The sequence below is a fragment of the Salmo trutta genome, chromosome 19, assembly GCF_901001165.1.
Source record: "Salmo trutta chromosome 19, fSalTru1.1, whole genome shotgun sequence".
NCBI classification, from domain to species: Eukaryota; Metazoa; Chordata; class Actinopteri; order Salmoniformes; family Salmonidae; genus Salmo; species Salmo trutta.
The window spans coordinates 6,834,350-6,859,775 of NC_042975.1; the positions used below are offsets into that span (position 1 = coordinate 6,834,350).

Genomic DNA, 25,426 nt, shown 5'->3' on the forward strand with positions numbered 1-25,426 from the left:
TGCGTGTGTGTGTGCGTGCGTGCGTGTGTGCGTGTGTTTGAGTTATGCTGATAATGGTTCCTGGAAGCTGATTTCCTGTTAATTATCAGGGTAAATATTACCAAAACAGCTGATCTGTGGAACCAATCAAAGCCTCAGCACCCTGTGGGGAGCACCAGTGGTGCGTGTGTGTGTGTGTGTGTGTGTGTGTGTGTGTGTGTGTGTGCGTGCGCGTGTGTGTGTGTGTGTCACAACCAATCAACTGGTTCAACAAGGCTTCTGACGGCACTGTGTGTGGAAGGTTTATGTTGACAGGTTAGCATGTATAGGTGAGCTAGTTAGACAACAACATTGACATGATACCGACCTACACATTTCTGATCTATGTACAACACTGCAGATTTAAACTACTGACTGTGATAGGTGGTTAAAAGCCCTGTGTGTATGTCTCGTTTTAAACTGTAGGAGGCATCATAATAACAGCTGCATGCGCCAGTCTTTTGGTCATGCAGACTCTTAGGACACCTATTGTCCATAACTGTGAAGGATGCCTCAAGAGGCTGTTAGGACACCTATTGTCCATGACTGTGAAGGATGCCTCAAGAGGCTGTTAGGACACCTATTGTCCATGACTGTGAAGGATGCCTCAAGGCTGTTAGGGCACCTATTGTCCATGACTGTGAAGGATGCCTCAAGAGGCTGTTAGGACACCTATTGTCCATGACTGTGAAGGATGCCTCGAGGCTGTTAGGACACCTATTGTCCATGACTGTGAAGGATGCCTCAAGAGGCTGTTAGGGAACCTATTGTCCATGACTGTGAAGGATGCCTCAAGAGGCTGTTAGGGAACCTATTGTCCATAACTGTGAAGGATGCCTCAAGAGGCTGTTAGGACACCTATTGTCCATGACTGTGAAGGATGCCTCAAGAGGCTGTTAGGGAACCTATTGTCCATAACTTTGAAGGATGCCTCAAGAGGCTGTTAGGGAACCTATTGTCCATGACTGTGAAGGATGCCTCAAGAGGCTGTTAGGACACCTATTGTCCATGACTGTGAAGGATGCCTCAAGAGGCTGTTGGGACACCTATTGTCCATGACTGTGAAGGATGCCTCAAGGCTGTTAGGACACCTATTGTCCATGACTGTGAAGGATGCCTCAAGAGGCTGTTAAGACACCTATTGTCCATGACTGTGAAGGATGCCTCGAGGCTGTTAGGACACCTATTGTCCATGACTGTGAAGGATGCCTCAAGAGGCTGTTAGGGAACCTATTGTCCATGACTGTGAAGGATGCCTCAAGAGGCTGTTAGGGAACCTATTGTCCATAACTGTGAAGGATGCCTCAAGAGGCTGTTAGGACACCTATTGTCCATGACTGTGAAGGATGCCTCAAGAGGCTGTTAGGGAACCTATTGTCCATAACTGTGAAGGATGCCTCAAGAGGCTGTTAGGGAACCTATTGTCCATGACTGTGAAGGATGCCTCAAGAGGCTGTTAGGACACCTATTGTCCATGACTGTGAAGGATGCCTCAAGAGGCTGTTGGGACACCTATTGTCCATGACTGTGAAGGATGCCTCAAGAGGCTGTTAGGACACCTATTGTCCATGACTGTGAAGGATGCCTCAAGAGGCTGTTGGGACACCTATTGTCCATGACTGTGAAGGATGCCTCAAGGCTGTTAGGACACCTATTGTCCATGACTGTGAAGGATGCCTCAAGAGGCTGTTAAGACACCTATTGTCCATGACTGTGAAGGATGCCTCAAGAGAGTCTCTGAACGGTGATGATGTTCATCATGCATTGTGACATCGAAACATAACAAAACAAAACGCAAGTCCTCTTCTTCACAGTGACATCATGGCGACAGACAGTAGAGATTCCAGTAGTCTTGAGTTTACCAGTGAACAACCTAACCGCCGGTGGTCCAGTGTGTTGTCTCCAGTGCTGTCAGAGTTCTCTGTGTTTCTTTGGGTAATTACACACGATGACGGAGTGAGGTCAGAACAGGGAAGGATGAAGAGGAGGGACAAGAATATAAGAGTGGAGTGCATTATAGATTTAAAGGGAGAGAGGCAATGTACAGATGGGGGTTTAAAGGGAAAGGGCATATAGTTCTTAAAGGGGAGGAGGTGGCTCAGAGGCCTGTGTGGAGCTAAGCTGGGCTGTGCTGACTGGAGAAGAGGGTTCATCTTCATCCAGGTCTTCTAGTTCTCCCTCCCTACTGCCCTCTCCACTGCTGCCCTTCCTGAGAGAGAGAGAGAGAGAGAGAGAGAGAGAGAGAAAACGAAAGAGAGAGAGAGAGATTAGTCAAAGTCTACATTCAGTCTCTTATCATACACGTGGAGAGAAATGGGAGCCACCTAATGTCATCACAATGAGGAAGCGGAAGAAACACCACAAAAATGACAACAGTTGAGTGACAGTTGGGGGACAAACATTTGCCCCATGAAGGAACCCCAATGGGTGAGGGGTGGTTCCGAATGTTGACAGACAACGTGCCGGACCAGTGACCACACAAATTTACCTTAGAGAGGGGTGGAGTTTTAAAGAGTGGCGGAACGGCCACACATCCCTGCAGCAGATAGAGCGGGGGAGAAAATGGACAAAGGGTCAGAGGTCAGAGACTGAGGTCAGGAGGTCAAAGGGTGATGGAGCAGCCATTGAGCCTCCTTCTCCCACTCCACTCATCCCAGAGTCAGTTGGCCCTAGACACTGATCAGGTCAGCTTCATTGTTTTTTCCCTGGCGGTTAGGGATTGTGAAGGGCAAGCTGCTAATCCTAGATCTGTGCCTGAAAGTGTCCATTTGTTATCCAGTGTCAGTCAATAAATCAGTCAAATGTATTTTATAAAGACCTTTTTACATCAGCAGTTGTCACGAAGTGCTTTATAGATACCCAGCCTAAAACCCCCAAAATGTATTTAACATTTATTTAACTAGGCAAGTCAGTTAAGAACAAATTCTTATTTACAATGACGGCCTACCCCAGCCAAACCCGGACGACGCTGGGCCAATTGTGCGCTGCCCTACGGGACTCCCAATCACGGCCAATGTGATGCAGCCTGGATTCGACCCAGGTGCTACAGTACCGCCTCTTGCACTGAGATGTGTCTTAGACCAATATGCCACTCGAGAGCCCCCCAAAGGATGCACAGTGGCTAGGAAAAACTCCCTAGAAGGCAGGAAGCTAGGAAAAAAACCTAGTGAGGAACCAGGCTCCGAGAGGTGGCCAGTCCTCTTCTGGCTGTAACAGGTAAAGGTAGCCTACATTAGTGTGTAAGGGGTTTAGAGTGACAGGTTGGCTGAGTCATGTCCTCAGCAGGGGGCAGTGGTGTTGTGTTTCCTCTCAGTGGTGTTGTGCTTCCTCTCAGTGGTGTTGTGTTTCCTCTAAGTGGTGTTGTGCTTCCTCTAAGTGGTGTTGTGCTTCCTCTCAGTGGTGGTGTGCTTCCTCTCAGTGGTGGTGTGCTTCCTCTCAGTGGTGTTGTGCTTCCTCTAAGTGGTGTTGTGCTTCCTCTCAGCGGTGTTGTGTTTCCTCTAAGCGGTGTTGTGTTTCCTCTAAGTGGTGTTGTGTTTCCTCTAAGTGGTGTTGTGCTTCCTCTCAGTGGTGTTGTGCTTCCTCTCAGTGGTGTTGTGTTTCCTCTAAGTGGTGTTGTGCTTCCTCTAAGTGGTGTTGTGCTTCCTCTCAGTGGTGTTGTGCTTCCTCTCAATGGTGTTGTGCTTCCTCTCAATGGTGTTGTGCTTCCTCTAAGTGGTGTTGTGCTTCCTCTAAGTGGTGTTGTGCTTCCCCCCAGTGGTGTTGTGCTTCCTCTCAGTGCTGCACATCACAGGGCTTCTACTCTAGATACATCATGTGGACATGCGACTAGCTCCAGTCACATAATTCATGTTCAGAGAGGCCATCTGAGGAGAGACCAGCATGCAACTTGTTGGGTAAAATACAGTTTTTGTGTCACGTCATCAACATAGCCAGTGGTATTAAATGTTTGGAGAAACTGTTTAATTAATGGCAGCACCGGTATATGTCAAGTATTACCAATAAACATGGTGGCTCGATTGTAACCAACAGGCAGAACTTGTGCGCTCCTGCAGGTTTGCCACTATATTTCTTAAAAACTTTATTAACGGGAGATTACATGCACCTGCGGGATAAACATGCACTGAAAAACCCACAAGGATAAAACAGCAGATCTCTCGTTATTACTGTGTCAATTGCTTATGATACCAGACAGCTTGTCTAGATTCTCTATTCCCGACCCCCAATGAAATATTGACCTATTGGGAGCATCAGAAACCGTAAGTAGTATTAAGCCAACAGTTGAAGTCGGAAGTTTACATACACCTTAGCCAAATACATTTAAACTCAGTTTTTCACAATTACTGACAATTACTCCTAGTAAAAATTCCCTGTCTTAGGTCAGTTAGGATCAACAATTTATTTTAAGAATGTGAAATGTTAGAATAATAGTAGAGAGAATGATTTATTTCAGCTTTTATTCTTTCATCACATTCCCAGTGGGTCAGAAGTTTACATACACTCAATTAGTATTTGGTAGCATTGCCAGTAAATTGTTTAACTTGGGTCAAGCGTTTCGGGTAGACTTCCACAAGCTTCCCACAATAAGTTGGGTTCATTTCGGCCCATTCCTCCTAACAGAGCTGGTGTAACTGAGTCAGGTTTGTAGGCCTCCTAGCTCGCAAACGCCTTTTCAGTTCTGCCCACATATTTTCTATAGGATTGAGGTCAGGGCTTTGTGATGGCCACTCCAATATCTTGACTTTGTTGTCCTTAAGCCATTTTGCCACAACTTTGGAAGTATGCTTGGGGTCATTGTCCATTTGGAAGACCCATTTGCGTCCAAGCTTCAACTTCCTGACTGATGTCTTGAGATGTTGCTTCAATATATCTAAATCATTTTCCTTGCTAATGATGCCATCTATTTTGTGAAGTGCACCAGTCCCTCCTGCAGCAAAGCACCCCCCACAACATGATGCTGCCACCCCCGTGCTTCACAGTTGGGATGGTAGTCTCCGGCTTGCAAGCCTCCCCCTTTTTCCTCCAAACATAACGATGGTCATTATGGCCAAACAGTTCTATTTTTGTTTCATCAGACCAGAGGACATGTCTCCAAAAGTACGATCTTTGTCCCCATGTACAGTTGCAAACTGTGGTCTGGCTTTTTTATGGCGGTTTTGGAGCAGTGGCTTCTTCCTTGCTGAGCGGCCTTTCAGGTTATGTCGATAAAGGACTCGTTTTACTGTGGATATAGATACCTTTGTACCTGTTTCCTCCAGCATCTTCCCAAGGTCCTTTGCTGTTGTTCTGGGATTGATTTGCACTTTTCGCACCAAAGTATGTTCATCTCTAGGAGACAGAACGCGTCTCCTTCCTGAGCGGTATGACGGCTGCGTGGTCCCATGGTGTTTATACTTGCATACTTGTAATCGGCCTGTGTGTAGCTGGTGTAGAGAGTCAGGCGCAGGACAGCAGATATGAGTAATCAACGTATTTACTCAAGTAATCACAAATACAACACAATATACCGAGCCCACAATAACGGACCGTATACAAGACAAACAATTACTCACAAACAAACATGGGGGAACAGAGGGTTAAATAATGAACAAGTAATTGGGGGATTGAAACCAGGTGTGTAAGACAAAGACAAACAAATGGAAAATGAAAAGTGGATCGGCGATGGCTAGAAGGCCATTGAAGGCATTCAGTTGTACATGTCACGACCGCCAAACGCCGCCCAAACAAGGAGAGGGACCGACTTCGGCGGAAGTCGTGACAATACTATTGTTTGTACAGATGAATATGGTACCTTCAGGTGTTTGGAAATTGCTCCCAAGGATGAACCAGACTTGTGAAGTTCTACAATTTCTTTTCTGAGGTCTTGGCTGATTTCTTTTGATTTTCCCATAATGTCAAGCAAAGAGGCACTGAGTTTGAAGGTAGGTATTGAAATACATCCACAGGTACACCTCCAATTGACTCAAATGATGTCAATTAGCCTATCAGAAGCTTCTAAAGCTATGACATCATTTTCTGGAATTTTCCAAGCTGTTTAAAGGCACAGTCAGGCAGGGTAAAGTGACTAGGCATCAGGATAGATAATAATAAGGTATTTGAGGTAGATATTTACATGAAGGCAGGGTAATGTGACTAGGCATCAGGATAGATAATAATAAGGTATTTGAGGTAGATATGTACATGAAGGCAGGGTTAAGTGACTTCGGCATCAGGATAGATAATAATAAGGTATTTGAGGTAGATATGTACATGAAGGCAGGGTTAAGTGACTAGGCATCAGGATAGATAATAATAAGGTATTTGAGGTAGATATGTACATGAAGGCAGGGTTAAGTGACTAGGCATCAGGATAGATAATAATAAGGTATTTGAGGTAGATGTGTACATGAAGGCAGGGTAAAGTGACTAGGCATCAGGATAGATAATACTAAGGTATTTGAGGTAGATGTGTACATGAAGGCAGGGTAAAGTGACCAGGCATCAGGATAGATAATATAATAAGGTATTTGAGGTAGATATGTACATGAAGGCAGGGTAAAGTGACTAGGCATCAGGATAGATAATAATAAGGTATTTGAGGTAGATATGAACATGAAGGCAGGGTAAAGTGACTAGGCATCAGGATAGATAATAATAAGGTATTTGAGGTAGATGTGTACATGAAGGCAGGGTAAAGTGACTAGGCATCAGGATAGATAATAATAAGGTATTTGAGGTAGATGTGTACATGAAGGCAGGGTAAAGTGACTAGGCATCAGGATAGATAATAATAGGAGTAAAATAAAGACCATAACGAGGCACAGTGCCAGCTGTCAGAGTCAGATACATGCTGATTTCTGAGAACAGTCCCATAACTTTGGTGCTGTACAACTTCATCAACGACCTGGCAAACTAGCTAGCTACCGCATGGCCATTCAAACAAGCATGCACTAGGCTGCTAGCTGGAGCAGGTTTGCCATAGTAGCCAGAGTAGCTACTGAGAGTGGAGTGATTTTCATAACAAGTGTTAGGCGGATCAGAGTTCCACGTCCTACAAGACAGAACGGTTGAGGCTCAAGTGTCGTGTAGGAGTGACGCCATCTGACGTGAGGCAATGCTTAAATGGCAAAATAATCTAATATCACGATTTACTTCATTTATATAGTTACACATTTCAGATATGGACTGTCAGGAGATATTTTACCCATGATCTTGATGAGAATACCCATGATCTTGATAATTGTATTTTAAAGACAGTTATTTTTAATGGATTACATGAACTGGAAAGGAATAAAATATCATGAGTAGGCGGTACCATTGTTGGGTACTGAGAACATGAAATATAATTATTCATGTCACTGAGGAAGAGAGGGTAATGTATAACGCTTACATTATGTCACGAAATGTTATTGTTAGCCATCAGGTCTGGTACCAGTCACCATGACAGCCTTGAGTTGGGGAGGAGTGAGCACTTTGGGGTGAGAGGTCAGGTCAGATGAAGTGAGGAAGAACAGATATCACTAAGGTTCTGTCTAGCAACAGAGATGCATTGGCTGTTCAGATGTGTAGGTGGAGACTCAGCATAGTTAAATATCAGTGCTTGTGTGAATATGTGGTCGTCTGATGAAACTGTATTGACCCAATGGACGTATAAACTTGGTTTAAGCTTCCATAGTGTCCGTCGGGTTGTTACTCTGAAAATTAGAACCTAACACCATCAACATTTGTTTTCCGTTCATACGTACATTTCCACAGTAGATTTGATGTGGTAAACGAGGAAATACTTTATTGTTAATTGTCAGATAGATAAATCACCCCTTAGTCTGCTCATAAAGTAGAACTAATTCACCCTTAGTCTGCTCATAAAGTAGGCCTAAATCACCCCTTAGTATGCTCATAAAGTAGAACTAAATCACCCCTTAGTCTGCTCATAAAGTAGAACTAAATCACCCTTAGTCTGCTCATAAAGTAGGCCTAAATCACCCTTAGTCTGCTCATAAAGTAGAACTAAATCACCCTTAGTCTGCTCATAAAGTAGAACTAAATCACCCTTAGTCTGCTCATAAAGTAGGCCTAAATCACCCTTAGTCTGCTCATAAAGTAGAACTAAATCACCCTTAGTCTGCTCATAAAGTAGAACTAAATCACCCCTTAGTCTGCTCATAAAGTAGAACTAAATCACCCTTAGTCTGCTCATAAAGTAGAACTAAATCACCCTTAGTCTGCTCATAAAGTAGAACTAAATCACCCCTTAGTCTGCTCATAAAGTAGAACTAAATCACCCTTAGTCTGCTCATAAAGTAGAACTAAATCACCTTTAGTCTGCTCATAAAGTAGGCCTAAATCACCCCTTAGTATGCTCATAAAGTAGAACTAATTCACCCTTAGTCTGCTCATAAAGTAGAACTAATTCACCCTTAGTCTGCTCATAAAGTAGAGCTAAATCACCTTTAGTCTGCTCATAAAGTAGAGCTAAATCACCCTTAGTATGCTCATAAAGTAGAGCTAAATCACCTTTAGTCTGCTCATAAAGTAGAACTAAATCACCCCTTAGTATGCTCATAAAGTAGAGCTAAATCACCTTTAGTCTGCTCATAAAGTAGGCCTAAATCACCCCTTAGTATGCTCATAAAGTAGGATTAAATTGTTGTGATGTGTAATAATGTGTAATAATGGAGCTGTGAGTCAGGAAGCAGGTGCAGGTGAAACATTTAATAAAACAACAAAACCAGGAACGAGACAATTTCATGTGGCTTCACGCCGGTACACAAGAACAATACCAACTGGTGAGTGAACATAAGAGAGTGACATATAAAGAGGAGGAAATTATGAAGGTAATGAAGTCCAGGTGTGAATCCTAATGATTAACAGGTGTGCGTAATGATGAATCCCAGGACCGGTGTTTAGTATTTGGAGGGAAGGAGCAGGAGAAGACACGATGACAATACCAACCAGAGGGCAAAGTAGTCTTGAAAAAATGTTGGCCGCAATCAAGACTAAAAGATAACCTCATCATCCGCTTTAGGGAGCGGTAAATCGCTGGCTAATGATGGTTGCAATTGAGTTCAGATATGTGGGTGATTTTAGAGCGTATTGATAGTTTAACGAGAGATCACCTGGCGATAATCTGGTGTGACTTTCAATGGTTACAATTTGCCCAATGTATTCCAAAGGTTTACTATTCAAAATTGAAAAAGGCACTAACTCATTTGGTAATAAAAATAAATGAGAAAAAACTCTGAGGAAGGCCTTGAGGCTGATACATAAAGCTTAATAAAGAGCAGTGATACTATCAAGAGCAGCGTGCAGGTTTCTTATTTATTCTCTAAGGTTCACTGTTCCAAAGGGATAGTAAATATATACAAAATAACAAAATACATCACAGGTCCATACTTGCAAACTCTTGATTAAACCGTAGCTAGCAGCGTGAAGCCACAGGGTTAAACCTTCAGTATAGAGCACACAGGTCAGGGGCATCTGAGGTTAAACTGTGGTAGTTCCACATCATTATGTCGGTCGCTTATTCACCGCCAGAGAGGGAATTAGATGTAAAACAGAGAGAAAGATGAGAGAATTAGATGGAAAACAGAGAAAGACAGAGAGAATTAGATGGAAAACAGAGAGAAAGACAACGAGAATTAGATGGAAAACAGAGAAAGACAGAGAGAATTAGATGGAAAACAGAGAAAGATGAGAGAATTAGATGGAAAACAGAGAGAAAGACAACGAGAATTAGATGGAAAACAGAGAGAAAGACAACGAGAATTAGATGGAAAACAGAGAAAGACAGAGAGAATTAGATGGAAAACAGAGAAAGACAGAGAGAATTAGATGGAAAACAGAGAAAGACAGAGAGAATTAGATGGAAAACAGAGAAAGACAGAGAGAATTAGATGGAAAACAGAGAAAGACAGAGAGAATTAGATGGAAAACAGAGAAAGACAATGAGAATTAGATGGAAAACAGAGAAAGACAGAGAGAATTAGATGGAAAACAGAGAAAGACAGAGAGAATTAGATGGAAAACAGAAAGAAAGAAACAGATAGAAGCATACTGTAAGATATTGTCCCTGGATTGTGATACTATGGCAACGCAAATTGGCAGCTCCAGGTGACTGCTTTTCCTGCTCTCAGAGGGGGACGGTGTGTGTGTGTGTGTGTGTGTGTGTGTGTGTGTGTGTGTGTGTGTGTGTGTGTGTGTGTGTGTGTGTGTGTGTGTGTGTCTGGGTTGGTTCTTCTATCCTTGTGGGGACCTAAAATCCCCAAAAGGCCCCACAAGGATAGTAAAACAAGGAAAATGATCCCACGTGGGGACATTTCCCACATCCCCATGAGGACAAAGACTATTTTAATCTTAGGGGTTAGGTTTAGGGTCAGGAGTTAGGTTTAGGGTTAGGAGTTAGGTTAAGGGTTAGGAGTTAGGTTAAGGGTTAGGAGTTAGGTTAAGGGTTAGGAGTTAGGAGTTAGGTTAAGGGTTAGGAGTTAGGTTAAGGGTTAGGAGTTAGGTTAAGGGTTAGGAGTTAGGGTTAGGGTTAGGAGTTAGGTTTAGGAGTTAGGTTTAGGGTTAGGAGGTTTAGGAGTTAGGTTTAGGGTCAGGAGTTAGGTTTAGGAGTTAGGTTTAGGGTTAGGAGTTAGGGTTAGGGTTAGGAGTTAGGTTTAGGAGTTAGGTTTAGGGTCAGGAGTTAGGTTTAGGGTTAGGAGTTAGGTTAAGGGTTAGGAGTTAGGTTAAGGGTTGGGAGTTAGGTTAAGGGTTAGGAGTTAGGTTAAGGGTTAGGAGTTAGGGTTAGGGTTAGGAGTTAGGGTTAGGAGTTAGGGTTAGGAGTTAGGTTTAGGGTTAGGAGTTAGGTTTAGGAGTTAGGTTAAGGGTTAGGAGTTAGGGTTAGGAGTTAGGGTTAGGAGTTAGGTTTAGGAGTTAGGTTTAGGGTTAGGGTTAGCAGTTAGGTTTAGGAGTTAGGTTTAGGGTTAGGTTTAGGAGTTAGGTTTAGGAGTTAGGTTTAGGAGTTAGGGAAAATGGGGGTTTGGGTTATATGCTTTACGCAAGCAGCAGGTGTGTAGAAGAAGTTGTTGGTGTGTGACTGATAACTTGGCAGTCTGGTGTTAGAGCTGTAGTACAGTACTGTAGTACAGTACTCACATTAATAGGTTGCCAGGTGCAGACATGGACCTCTCCTCTCTACTTCTGGGACACTCAAAGGGGTTACCGAACGACCTCTTCCGCAGCATGGCCTTCACCAGGATCTGAATACACACACACACACACACACACACACACACACACACACACACACACACACACACACACACACACACACACACACACACACACACACACACACACACACACACACACACACACACACACACGATCAGATGATGCACACTCACTCACCTAAAACACACACATGCACTTGCATTTGTGCAGGCATGAAGGTACACACACACACACACACACACACACACACACACACTTCAGGCTCCTTTAGGTTCCTTACCACGGCAGAAAGGCTGGGGACAAACTTCACAGAGTTCTGCACCTCCTCCTCAGTGACCTCCACCGCGGTACAGTGTTCCTCCTCTAGAGGTAAGGGGTCACAACCATCCTGGGTCACCCACGGGTCCAACTGAGACACACACACACGCACGCACACGCACACACACACACACACACACACACACACACCAAGAATGTCACAGTGGTATGTGCCTCGGCACTACTAGACAAACCCTCACTTGAGAGATATACAGATGCAGCCCCCAGAAACACACAGCCCCCAGAAATACACATCACCCAGAAATACACAGCACCCAGAAATACACAGCACCCAGAAATACACAGCACCCAGAAATACACAGCACCCAGAAACACACAGCACCGAGAAACACACATCACCCAGAAACACACAGCACCCAGAAATACACAGCACCCAGAAACACACAGCACCCAGAAACACACATCACCCAGAAACACATAGCACCCAGAATTACACATCAGCCAGAATTACACATCAGCCAGAAATACACATCACCCAGAAATACACAGCACCCAGAAATACACAGCACCCAGAAACACACAGCACCCAGAAACACACAGCACCCAGAAATACACATCACCCAGAAACACACAGCACCCAGAAACACACATCACCCAGAAATACACATCACCCAGAAATACACATCACCCAGAAATACACAGCACCCAGAAATACACAGCACCCAGAAACACACAGTACCCAGAAACACACAGCACCCAGAAACACACAGCACCCAGAAACACACATCACCCAGAAATACACAGCACCCAGAAATACACAGCACCCAGAAACACACATCACCCAGAAACACACAGCACCCAGAAACACACATCACCCAGAAACACACAGCAGCCAGAAACACACAGCACCCAGAAACACACATCACCCAGAAACACACAGCACCCAGAAACACACAGCACCCAGAAACACACAGCACCCAGAAACACACATCACCCGGCGAAGAGAAAGGGGGAATAAGAATCTAAAGAATGTATTGGACAGACTGTAGAAATGCCTGCTGCTGTAAACAGTCTTCTAAAGCCCAGTCTTCTAAAGCCCAGTCTTCTAAAACCCAGTCTGTCTAATGTCAGGACTGACAAGGAGAGAGACAGAGAAAACACACACAGAGAGAGAGAGAGAGAGAGACACAGAGAGAGAGAGAGAGAGAGAGACAGAGAAAACACACACAGAGAGAGAGAGAGAGAGAGAGAGAGAGAGAGAGAGAGAGAGAGAGAAAACACAGAGAGACAGAGAAAACAGAGAGAGACAGAGAGAGAGAGAGAGAGAGAGACAGAGAAAACACAGAGAGACAGAGAAAACAGAGAGAGACAGAGAGAGAGAGAGAGAGAGACAGAGAAAACACAGAGAGAGAGAGAGAGAGAGAGAGAGAGAGAGAGAGAGAGGCGGAGAGAGAGAGAGAGAGAGAGAGAGAGAGGCGATGTACATGGTGTGTCACTGTGTCAGGGGATGACACCAGGATGTCAAGGGCTTTCCCAATTAAAGGTCTGGCTAGTCAGAACTTCCCCTGTGTGTGTCGGGGACTTAACATTTCATGGAAGAACAGAACACGTTTTAGAACAAGTCATTTGATGTGCGTTTGAATGAAAGCAGGGCAGGGTTTTTGAAAGAGACTGTTAATAGCCATCCGTTTCAGAGAATAATATGAATGGGGTAAGCGTTGCATACATTTCAGTGACATGTCTCTTCATGGACATTAATATAGCAATAGCATCTAGTTTCTCCATGGCTCTCCATATCCCACAGAGGGCTAACAGAGGTGGCCATCTTACTGGGGTAGGTTATGATTTTGCTGTGTATGATAACATTTGGAGATGGGCTTTCTCCCTGCCTCTAATGTATACGTTAGGCTACTGGTGTCAGTTAGGCTACTGGTGTCAGTTAGGCTACTGGTGTCAGTTAGGCTACTGGTGTCAGTTAGGCTACTGGTGTCAGTTAGGCCACTGGTGTCAGTTAGGCTACTGGTGTCAGTTAGGCTACTGGTGTCAGTTAGGCTACTGGTGTCAGTTAGGCTACTGGTGTCAGTTAGGCTACTGGTGTCAGTTAGGCTATTGGTGTCAGTTAGGCTATTGGTGTCAGTTAGGCTACTGGTGTCAGTTAGGCTACTGGTGTCAGTTAGGCTATTGGTGTCAGTTAGGCTATTGGTGTCAGTTAGGCCATTTGTATGTTTACTGATACATTGTTTATTTATACATCAATATACTATTTTCAAATCCAAAATAAAAAATGTAATCCTAACTGTGTTGAGTCTTATTTGAGTCAGATGTGTGTGTGTGTGTGTGTGTGTGTCAGGGGGATGTGTGTGATGCTGAATCAGTGAGGCAGGTTGTCTTAGGGGACAGGGATGACACCACTGCGACTAATTAGCCCCCCCCCCCACACACACACAGTCCCTGGAGAGAGTAGATCCGCTGACTACAGATGAGAAGTTAGAACTCCGTCTCTTTAACAGAGAGCCTACAGGGAGAGAAGATTCAGCTTTCACCTTCAGTCTGCGGACTTCCCTTCCGTGATCTTTGTGTGTGTGTGTGTGTGTGTGTGTGTGTGTGTGTGTGTGTGTGTGTGTGTGTGTGTGTGTGTGTGTGTGTGTGTGTGTGTGTGTGTGTGTGTGTGTGATCTTTATCACTGAGGACAGCTGTTGATCTGGCCGGGGAGGACACGTTCAGCACCGCCTGTTAATGAGTCCCATTGTGTAAAAAACACCCTCCTACAGACCTCCTATAGTACTATTGGTCTAACTCAGACCTCCTATAGTACCATTGGTCTAACTCAGACCTCCTAGAGTACCATTGGTCTAACTCAGACCTCCTAGAGTACCATTGGTCTAACTCAGACCTCCTAGAGTACCATTGGTCTAACTCAGACCTCCTATAGTACCATTGGTCTAACTCAGACCTCCTATAGTACCATTGGTCTAACTCAGACCTCCTAGAGTACCATTGGTCTAACTCAGACCTCCTAGAGTACCATTGGTCTAACTCAGACCTCCTAGAGTACCATTGGTCTAACTCAGACCTCCTAGAGTACCATTGGTCTAACTCAGTTCCTCCCCTCACCTTGATCTCAGGTATGGTGATCCTGGTGTCTGGGTTCTTGTCCAACATTCTCTGGATCAGAGACTTCAGCTCTTCACTAATCTCTGGCCTACAGGAACAAACAAACACAAAACACACACACACACACACAGAGGTCAGATACACAGAGGTCAGGGCTGGTACAGTATTAATCAAGGTATAACATTATCTGCTCGGCACTCAGCATTGGAATTAGGGGTAAGGCCCTGCGACAGACCAGCGTCCTGTACAGGGGGAGTACTCGTACATCAGGCTGCCTCATGCTACAGAAACAGGAGATGGCTCATGCCCTATAGGCCATTCTCGCTCGGACAAGGCTTACTTACCTCCAGCAGTACCAGTGTTAAATAATAACAGTGGTGGAAGTTAAGACAGCCCAGGCAGTGTTACTACGAGGTGTTTTCATTAAGACAGTCCAGGCAGTGTTACTACGAGGTGTTTTCATTAAGACAGTCCAGGCAGTGTTACTACGAGGTGTTTTCATTAAGACAGCCCAGGCAGTGTTACTACGAGGTGTTTTCATTAAGACAGTCCAGGCAGTGTTACTACGAGGTGTTTTCATTAAGACAGCCCAGGCAGTGTTACTACGAGGTGTTTTCATTAAGACAGTCCAGGCAGTGTTACTACGAGGTGTTTTCATTAAGACAGCCCAGGCAGTGTTACTACGAGGTGTTTTCATTAAGACAGTCCAGGCAGTGTTACTACGAGGTGTTTTCATTAAGACAGCCCAGGCAGTGTTACTACGAGGTGTTTTCATTAAGACAGTCCAGGCAGTGTTACTACGAGGTGTTTGCATTAAGACAGCCCAGGCAGTGTTACTACGAGGTGTTTTCATTAAGACAGCCCAGGCAGTGTTACTACGAGGTGTTTTCATTAAGACAGTCCAGGCAGTGTTACTACGAGGTGTTTTCATTAAGACAGCCCAGGCAGTGTTACTACGAGGTGTTTGCATTAAGACAGCCCAGGCAGTGTTACTACGAGGTGTTTGCATTAAGACAGCCCAGGCAGTGTTACTACGAGGTGTTTTCATTAAGACAGTCCAGGCAGTGTTACTACGAGGTGTTTTCATTAAGACAGCCCAGGCAGTGTTACTACGAGGTGTTTTCATTAAGACAGCCCAGGCAGTGTTACTACGAGGTGTTTTCATTAAGACAGCCCAGGCAGTGTTACTACGAGGTGTTTTCATTAAGACAGCCCAGGCAGTGTTACTACGAGGTGTTTTCATTAAGACAGCCCAGGCAGTGTTACTACGAGGTGTTTGCATTAAGACAGCCCAGGCAGTGTTACTACGAGGTGTTTGCATTAAGACAGCCCAGGCAGTGTTACTACGAGGTGTTTTCATTAAGACAGCCCAGGCAGTGTTACTACGAGGTGTTTGCATTAAGACAGCCCAGGCAGTGTTACTACGAGGTGTTTGCATTAAGACAGCCCAGGCAGTGTTACTACGAGGTGTTTGCATTAAGACAGCCCAGGCAGTGTTACTACGAGGTGTTTTCATTAAGACAGCCCAGGCAGTGTTACTACGAGGTGTTTGCATTAAGACAGCCCAGGCAGTGTTACTACGAGGTGTTTGCATTAAGACAGCCCAGGCAGTGTTACTACGAGGTGTTTGCATTAAGACAGTCCAGGCAGTGTTACTACGAGGTGTTTGCATTAAGACAGCCCAGGCAGTGTTACTACGAGGTGTTTTCATTAAGACAGTCCAGGCAGTGTTACTACGAGGTGTTTGCATTAAGACAGCCCAGGCAGTGTTACTACGAGGTGTTTGCATTAAGACAGCCCAGGCAGTGTTACTACGAGGTGTTTTCATTAAGACAGTCCAGGCAGTGTTACTACGAGGTGTTTTCATTAAGACAGTCCAGACAGTGTTACTACGAGGTGTTTGCATTAAGACAGTCCAGGCAGTGTTACTACGAGGTGTTTGCATTAAGACAGCCCAGGCAGTGTTACTACGAGGTGTTTTCATTAAGACAGCCCAGGCAGTGTTACTACGAGGTGTTTTCATTAAGACAGCCCAGGCAGTGTTACTACGAGGTGTTTTCATTAAGACAGTCCAGGCAGTGTTACTACGAGGTGTTTTCATTAAGACAGCCCAGGCAGTGTTACTACGAGGTGTTTTCATTAAGACGCAATCATTATGTGAAGTGATGTAAGGAAGAGGGCGGGGGCATCATGATACACTATACAGTCGCATGAAAAAGTTTGGGCACCCCTGACAATTTTCATGATTTCCATTTATAAATAATTGGATGTTTGGATCAGCAATTTCATTTTGGTCTATCAAATAACTGATGGACACAGTAATATTTCAGTAGTGAAATTAGGTTTATTGGATTAACAGAAAATGTGCAATATGCATCAAAACAAAATTAGACAGGTGCATAAATTTGGGCACCCCAATAGAAAAATCACATCAATATTTAGTAGACCCTCCTTTTGCTAAAATAACAGCCTCTAGACGCTTCCAATAGCCTCTAATGAGTGTCTGGATTCTGGATGAAGGTATCTTGGACCATTCCTCCTTCCAAAACATCTCCAGTTCAGTTAGGTTTGATGGTTGCCGAGCATGGACAGCCCACTTCAAATCATCCCACAGATTCTCAATGATATTCAGGTCTGGGGACTGGGATGGCCATTCCAGAACATTGTACTTGTTCCTCTGCATAAATGCCCAGGTAGATTTTGAGCAGTGTTTTGGGTTGTTGTCTTGTTGAAATATCCAGCCCCGGCATAACTTCAACTTTGTGACTGATTCTTCAGCATTATTCCCAAGAATCTGCTGATATTGAGTGGAATCCATGCGACCCTCAACTTTAACAAGATTCCCAGCACCGGCACTGGCCACACAGCCCCACAGCATGATGGAACCCCCACCAAATTTTACTGTGGGTAGCAAGTTTTTCTTGGAACGCTGTGTTCTTTTGCCGCCATGCATAACGTCCCTTGTTATGACCAAATAACTCAATCTTTGTTTCATCAGTCCACAGCACCTTATTCCAAAATGAAGCTGGCTTGTCCAAATGTGCGTTTGCATACCTCAAGCGACTCTGTTTGTGGTGTGTGTGCAGAAAAGGCTTCTTCCGCATCACTCTCCCATACAGCTTCTCCTTGTGCAAAGTGCGCTGAATTGTTGAACGATGCACAGTGACACCATCTGCAGCAAGATGATGTTGTAGGTCTTTGGAGGTGGTCTGTGGGCTGTTTTTGACCGTTCTCAGCATCCTTCGCCTTTGCCTCTCCGATATTTTACTTGGCCTGCCACTTCTGGCCTTAACAAGAACTGTGCCTGTGGTCTTCCATTTCCTCACTATGTTCCTCACAGTGGACACTGACAGCTTACATCTCTGCGATAGCTTTTTGTAGCCTTGCTCTAAACCATAATGTTTAACAATCTTTGTTTTCAGGTCATTTGAGAGTTGTTTTGAGGCTCCCATGTTGCCACTCTTCAGAGGAGAGTCAAAGAGAACAACAACTTGCAATTGGCCACCTTAAATACCTTTTCTCATGATTGGATGCACTTGTCTATGAAGTTCAAGGCTTAATGAGCTCACCAAACCAATTGTGTGTTCCAATTAATCAGTGCTAAGTAGTTACAGGTATTCAAATCAACAGAATGACAAGGGTGCCCAAATTGTTGCATAGCCTATTTTTCACATCTGATTTAATTTCATACAACTTAATATTGCTACACTAAAAATCTTTGTCTGGACAATACCCTAGTACTTAGCTTTTATTAGAAATTGAATGGCATGCCACTGTGATCATTTTCTGTGATGACAGAGTAAATTATTATGCAGCCTCAGAGGGGTGCCCAAACGTTTTCATACAACTGTATATACAAAAGTATGTGAACACCCCTTCAAATTAGTGGATTCAGCTATTTCAGCCACACCCGTTGCTGGCAGGTGTATAAAAATCAAGCACACAGCCATGCAATCTCCATACACAAACAGTGTCAGTAGAATGGCCTTACTGAAGAGTTCAGTGACTTTCAGCGTGGCACCGTCATATGGATGCCACCTTTCTAACAAGTCGGTTCGTCAAATTTCTATCCTGCTAGAGCTGCCCCGGTCAACTGTAAGTGCAGTTACTGTGAAGTGGAATTGTCTACGAGCAACAATGGCTCAGCCGCAAAGTGGTAGACCACACAAGCTCACAGAACAGGGACGCAGAGTGTTGAGGCGTGTAGCGCGTAAAAGTCGTCTGTCCTCGGTTGCAACACTCACTACCGAGTTCCAAAGTGCTTCTGGAAGTAACTTCAGCACAAGAACTGTTCGTTGGGCGCTTCATGAAATGGGTTTCCATGGCCGAGCAGCCTCACACAAGCCTAAGACCACCATGCGCAATGCCAAGAGTCAGCTGGAATGGACTCTGGAGCAGTGGAAATGTGTTCTCTGAGTGATGACTCATGCTTTACCATCTGGCAGTCCGACGGACAAATCTGGGTTTGGCGGATGCCAGGAGAACGCTACCTGCCCCAATGCAGAGTGCCAACTGTAAAGTTTGGTGGAGGAGGAAAAATGGTCTGGGGCTGTTTTTCATGTTCGGGCTAGGACCCTTAGTTCTAGTGAAGGGTAATCTTAACCTTAATTAGAGGTTGACCGTTTATGGTTTTTCAACGCCGATACCGATACCGATTATTGGAGGACCAAAAAAGGCCGATACCGATTAATCAGCCGATTTTTATTTATTTATGTATTTATTTGTAATAATGACAATTACAACAATACTGAATGAACACTTTTATTTTAACTTAATATAATACATAAATAAAATCAATTTAGCCTCAAATAAATCATGAAACATGTTCAATTTGGTTTAAATAATGCAAAAACAAAAACAAAGTGTTGGAGAAGAAAGTAAAAGTGCAATATGTGCCATGTAAAAAAGCGTTTAACGTTTAAGTTCCTTGCTCAGAACATGAGAACATATGAAAGCTGGTGGTTCCAATTTAACATGAGTCTTCAATATTCCCAGGTAAGAAGTTTTAGGTTGTAGTTATTATAGGAATTATAGGACTATTTCTCTCTATACCGTTTGTATTTCATATACCTTTGACTACTGGATGTTCTTATAGGCACTTTAGTATTGCCAGTGTAACATTATAGCATCCGTCCCTCTCCTCGCCCCTAACGGGGCTCGAACCAGGAACACATAGAAAACAGCCACCCTCGAAGCATCGTTATCCATTTGTCCACAAATGCTGCGGCCCTTGCAGTGCAAGGGGAACAACTATTTCAAGGTCTCAGAGCGAGTGCCGTCGCCGATTAGCGCACACCCCTATTAGCGCACACCCCGCTAACTAGCTAGCCATTTCACATCGGTTACACTAGCCTAATCTCGGGAGTTGATAGGCTTGAAGTCATACACAGCTCAATGCTTGAAGCATGACAAAGAGCTGCTGGCAAACGCACGAAAGTGCTGTTAGAATGAATGCTTACGAGCCTGCTGCTGCCTACCACCGCTCAGTCAGACTGCTCTATCAAATATCAAATCATAGACTTAATTATAACATAATAACACACAGAAATACGAGCCTTAGGTCATTAATATGGTCAAATCCGGAAACTATAATTTCGAAAACAAAACGTTTATTCTTTCAGTGAAATACGGAACCGTTCCTGCTGCATATACCCTGACTGCTTGCACGGAACGCAAGAGAAGTGACACAATTTAAAAGAAAGTCATGTTAGCAGGCAATATTAACTAAATATGCAGGTTTAAAAACATATACTTGTGTATTGATTTTAAAGAAAGGCATTGATGTTCATGGTTAGGTACACATTGGTGCAACAACAGTGCTTTTTTCGCGAATGCGCTTGTTAAATCATCACCCGTTTGGAGAAGTAGGCTGTGATTCAATGAGAAATGAACATGCACCGCATCGATTATATGCAACACAGGACACGCTAGATAAACTAGTAATATCATCAACCATGTGTAGTTAACTAGTGATTATGTTAAGGTTGATTGGTTTTATAAGATAAGTTTAATGCTAGCTAGCAACTTACCTTGGCTCCTTGCTGCACTCGCATAACAGGTAGTCAGCCTGCCACGCAGGCTCCTCGTGAAGTGCAATGTAAGGCAGGTGGTTTGAGCGTTGGACTAGTAACTGGAAGGTTGCTAGATCGAATCCCCGAGCTGACAAGGTAAAAACCTGTTGTTCTGCCCCTGAACAAGGCAGTTAACCCACTGTTCCTAGGCCGTCATTGAAAATAAGAATGTGTTCTTAACTGACTTGCCTAGTTAAATAAAGGTTATTTTTTTTTAAATCGGCCACAATCGGTGTCCAAAAATGCCGATTACCGATTGTTATGAAAACTTGAAATCGGCCCTAATTAATCGGCCATTCCGATTAATCAGTCGATCTCTAATCTTAATGCTACAGCATTCTAGACGATTCTGTGCTTTCAACTTTGTGGCAACAGTTTGGGAAGCCCCTTTCCTGTTTCAGCATGACAATGCTCCCATGCACAAAGCGAGGTCCATACAAAAATGGTTTGTTGAGATCGGTGTGGAAGAACTTGACTGGCCTGCACAGAGCCCTGACCTCAACCCCATCAAACACCTTTGGGATGAATTGAAACGCCAACTGCAAGCCAGGCCTAATCACCCAACATCAGTGTCCGACCTCACTAATGCTCTTGTGGCTGAATGTAAGCAAGTCCCCACAGCAATGTTCCAACATCTAGTGGAAAGCCTTCCCAGAAGAGTGGAGGCTGTTATAGCAGCAAATGGGGGACCAACTCCATATTAATGCCCATGATTTTGGAATGGTTCTCACGGTCTTGGCCAGCTGCGACCAAGCCTGGACTCGAACCAGGATCTCTAGAGGCACAGCGTGACCACTGTGCCATTAGACCACTGTGCCACTCGGGAGGCCCAAACTGAACGTTTTTTTAAACGTCCTGTGAACGGAAGTGAAAGTTTTGCCTGTTCTGGGAATGTTCATTTTTTGGTTGCAGGGAGGTTCTGAGAACATTTTCCCTGAAAGTGTGTCTGCAGGCAAACACTACTGACACTTTGTTTTGGCTATAGAGGGGCTGTTTTTTTATCACATTCAGTTGGCAATCAGTGGGAACATAATTATTTTTGAAGGGTGTGTGTGTGTGGGTGTGTGTGGGTGTGTGTGTGTGAGAGTCTCCTTGGCATGTGCTTTGCCGCTGAGTAACAACTCAAATCAAATCAAATTCTATTGGTCACATACGCATGGTTAGCAGATGTTAATGTGAGTGTAGCGAGATGCTTGTGCTTCTAGTTCCCACCATGCAGTAATATCTAACAAGTAATCTAACAATTTCACAACAACTACCTCATACACACAAGTATAAAGGAATGAATAAGAATATGTACATATAAATATATGAACGATCGATGGCCGAACGGCATAGGCAAGATGCAGTAGATGGTATAGAGTACAGTATATACATATGAGATGAGTAATGTAGGGTATGTAAACATTGTATAAAGTGGCATTGTTTAAAGTGACTAGTGATACATTTATTACATCCATTTTTCCATTATTAAAGTGGCTAGAGATTTGAGTCCGTATGTTGGCAGCAGCCAATCAATGTTAGTGATGGCTGTTTAACAGTCTGATGGCCCTGAGATAGAAACTGTTTTTCAGTCTCTTTTTCAGTCCCAGCTTTGATGTACCTGTACTGACCTCGCCTTCTGGATGATAGCGGGGTGAACAGGCAGTGGCTCGGGGGGTTGTTGTCCTTGATGATCTTTTTGGCCTTCCTGTGACATCGGGTGGTGTAGGTGTCCTGGAGGGCAGGTAGTTTGCCCCCAGTGATGCGTTGTGCAGACCTCACTACCCTCTGGAGAGCCTTACGGTTGTAGGCGGAGCAGTTGCCGTACCAGGCGGTGATACAGCCCGACAAGATGCTCTCGATTGTGCATCTCTAAAAGTTTGTGAGTGTTTTTGGAGACAAGTCAAATTTCTTCAGCCTCCTGAGGTTGAAGAGGCGCTGTTGCGCCTTCTTCACCACGCTGTCTGTGTGGGTGGACCATTTAAGTTTGTCCGTGATGTGTACGCTGAGGAACTTAAAACTTTCTACCTTCTCCACTACTGTCCCGTCGATGTGGATAGGGGGGTTCTCCCTCTGCTGTTTCCTGAAGTCCACGATCATCTCCTTTGTTTTATTGACATTGATTACATGAGGTTATTTTCCTGACACCACACTCCTAGGGCCTCAACTCCCTCCCTGTAGGCCGTCTCGTCGTTGTTGGTAAAAAGCCTACCGCTGTAGTGTCGTCTGCATACCTGATGATTGAGTTGGAGGCGTGCATGGCCACGCAGTCATGGGTGAACATGGAGTACAGGAGAGGGCTGATAACGCATCCTTGTGGGGCCCCAGTGTTGAGGATCAGATGTTGTTTCCTACCCTCACCACCTGGGGCGGCCCGTCAGAAAGTCCAGGACCCAGTTGCACAGGGCGGGGTCGAGACCCATGGTCTCAAGCTTAATGACGAGTTTGGAGGGTACTATGGTGTTAAATGCTGAGCTGTAGTCGATGAACAGCATTCTTACATAGGTATTCCTCTTGTCCAGATGGGTTAGGGCAGTGTGCAGTGTGATTGCGATTGCGTCATCTGTGGACCTATTGGGGCGGTAAGCAAATTGGAGTGGGTCTAGGGTGTCAGGAAGGGTGGAGGTGATATGATCCTTGACTAGTCTCTCAAAGCACTTCATGATGACGGAAGTGAGTGCTACGGGGCGATAGTCATTTAGCTCAGTTACCTTAGCTTTCTTGGGAACAGGAACAATGGTGGCCCTCTTGAAACATGTGGGAACAGCAGACTGGGATAGGGATTGATTGAATATGTCCGTAAACACACCAGCCAGCTGGTCTGCGCATGCTCTGAGGACACGGCTAGGGATGCCGTTTGGGCCGGCAGCCTTGCGAGGGTTAACACGTTTAAATGTTTTACTCACATTGGCTGCGGTGAAGGAGAGCCCGCAGGTTTTGGTAGCGGGCCGTGTCGGTGGCACTGTATTGTCCTCAAAGCGAGCAAAGAAGTTGTTTATTTTTTTTCTTGGAGCAAGACATCGGGGTCAGCGACGGGCTGGTTTTCTTTTTGTAGTCTATGATTGACTGTAGACCCTGCCACATACCTCTCGTGTCTGAGCCGTTGAATTGCGAGTCTACTTTGTCTCTATACTGACGTTTAGCTGGTTTGATTGCCTTGCGGAGGGAATAGCTACACTGTTTGTATTCGTTCATGTTTCCGGTCGCCTTGCCCTGATTAAAAACAGTGGTTCACGCTTTCAGTTTTGTGCAAATGCTGCCATCAATCCACGGTTTCTGGTTGGGGAAGGTTTTAATAGTCGCCGTGGGTACAACATCACCGATGCACTTGCTAATAAACTCGCTCATCGATTCAGCGTATACATTAATGTTGTTCTCCGACATTATCCGGAACATATCCCAGTCCACGTAATCGAAGCAATCTTGAAGCGTGGAATCAGATTGGTCGGACCAGTGTTGAACAGACCTGAGCACGGGCGTTTCCTGTTTTAGTTTCTGTCAATAGGCTGGGAGCAACAAAATGGAGTCATGGTCAGATTTGCCGAAAGGAGGGCGAGGGAGGACTTTGTATGAGTCGTGGAAATTAGAGTAGTAATGATCCAGAATTTTGCCAGCCCGGGTCGCACATTCGATATGCTGATAAAATTTAGGGAGCCTTGTTTTCAGATTAGCCTTGTTAAAATCCCCGTCTACAATAAATGTAGCCTCAGGATATGTGGTTTCCAGTTTACATAGAGTCTAGTGAAGTTCTTTCAGGGACGTCGAGGTGTCTGCTTTGGGGGGAGGGATACACACGACAGTGATTATAATCGAAGAGAATTCTCTTAGTAGATAATGCAGTCGGCATTTGATTGTAAGGAATTCTAGGTCAGGTGAACAAGGACTTGAGTTCCTGTACATTGTTATGATCACACCACGTCTCGTTAATGATAAGGCATAAACCCCCGCCCTTCTTCTTACCAGAGAGATGTTTGTTTCTGTCGGCGCGATGCGTGAAGAAACCAGGTGGCTGTACCGACTCTGATAACGCACCCTGAGTGAGCCATGTTTCCGTGAAACAGAGAATGTTACAATCTCTGATGTCTCTCTGGAAGGCAACCCTTGCTCAGATTTCGTCTACCTTGTTGTCAAGAGACTGGACATTGGCGAGTAGTATACTCGGGAGCGGTGGGCGATGTGCCCGTCTACGGAGCCTGACCAGAAGACCGCTCCGTCTGCCCCTTCTGCGGCGCCGTTGTTTTGGGTCGCCGGCTGGGATCCGATCCATTGTCCTGGGTGGTGGACCAAACAGAGGAGCCGCTTCGGGAAAGTCGTATTCCTGGTCGTAATGTTTGTAAGTTGACGTTGCTCTTATATCCAATAGTTCCTCCCGGCTGTATGTAATAAGACTTAAGATTTCCTGGGGTAACAGTGTAATAAATTGTAAGATGGCAGCATTGGTTTCAGCTCTGTGGTGGTGGTGGCTGGAACATCAAGTCTGTCTCACTTAATAAAAAAGAGGAGGAAGGAGGAAGACTTACGACTCTGGGAACTCCACACATTTAGTCCTGATCTTATTGTGTAGAACCAGGATGTACTCATCGATGAACGGACACTGCGTGAAGAGAAGAGAAAAAAGGAGAAGAGAGGAGAGGAGAGGAGAGGAGAGGAGAGGAGAGGAGAGAGGGTTCAAAAGTTAGCTACGAGTTATAATTACATCTAAGACAATTCTAAGAACATCTTGAAGCAAAACAAGTCGGCTGCTTAGGTAACAGCATGAATATGACGTGTACCAG

The 25,426-nt window shown here is 44.7% G+C and overlaps 1 protein-coding gene across 2 annotated transcripts in view; it reads right to left on the reverse strand.

Annotated features, from left to right (window-relative positions):
• Positions 1-256: 256 nt before the first annotated feature.
• Positions 257-25,426, reverse strand: part of LOC115153909 (calcium/calmodulin-dependent protein kinase kinase 1) — a 109,115-nt gene continuing 83,945 nt past the window's right edge. Inside the window, exons 12-17 of one of the 2 annotated variants that reach the window (XM_029699573.1) lie at positions 25,172-25,245; positions 14,599-14,686; positions 11,486-11,614; positions 11,128-11,231; positions 2,507-2,554; positions 257-2,227 (exon numbers count right to left, since the gene is read on the reverse strand). In XM_029699573.1, coding sequence (XP_029555433.1) covers positions 2,098-2,227; positions 2,507-2,554; positions 11,128-11,231; positions 11,486-11,614; positions 14,599-14,686; positions 25,172-25,245 — 573 coding nt within the window. In that variant the 3' untranslated portion in view covers positions 257-2,097. The remainder of the gene's footprint in view (positions 2,228-2,506; positions 2,555-11,127; positions 11,232-11,485; positions 11,615-14,598; positions 14,687-25,171; positions 25,246-25,426) is intronic. The other variant, XM_029699574.1, reaches the window with a different exon arrangement.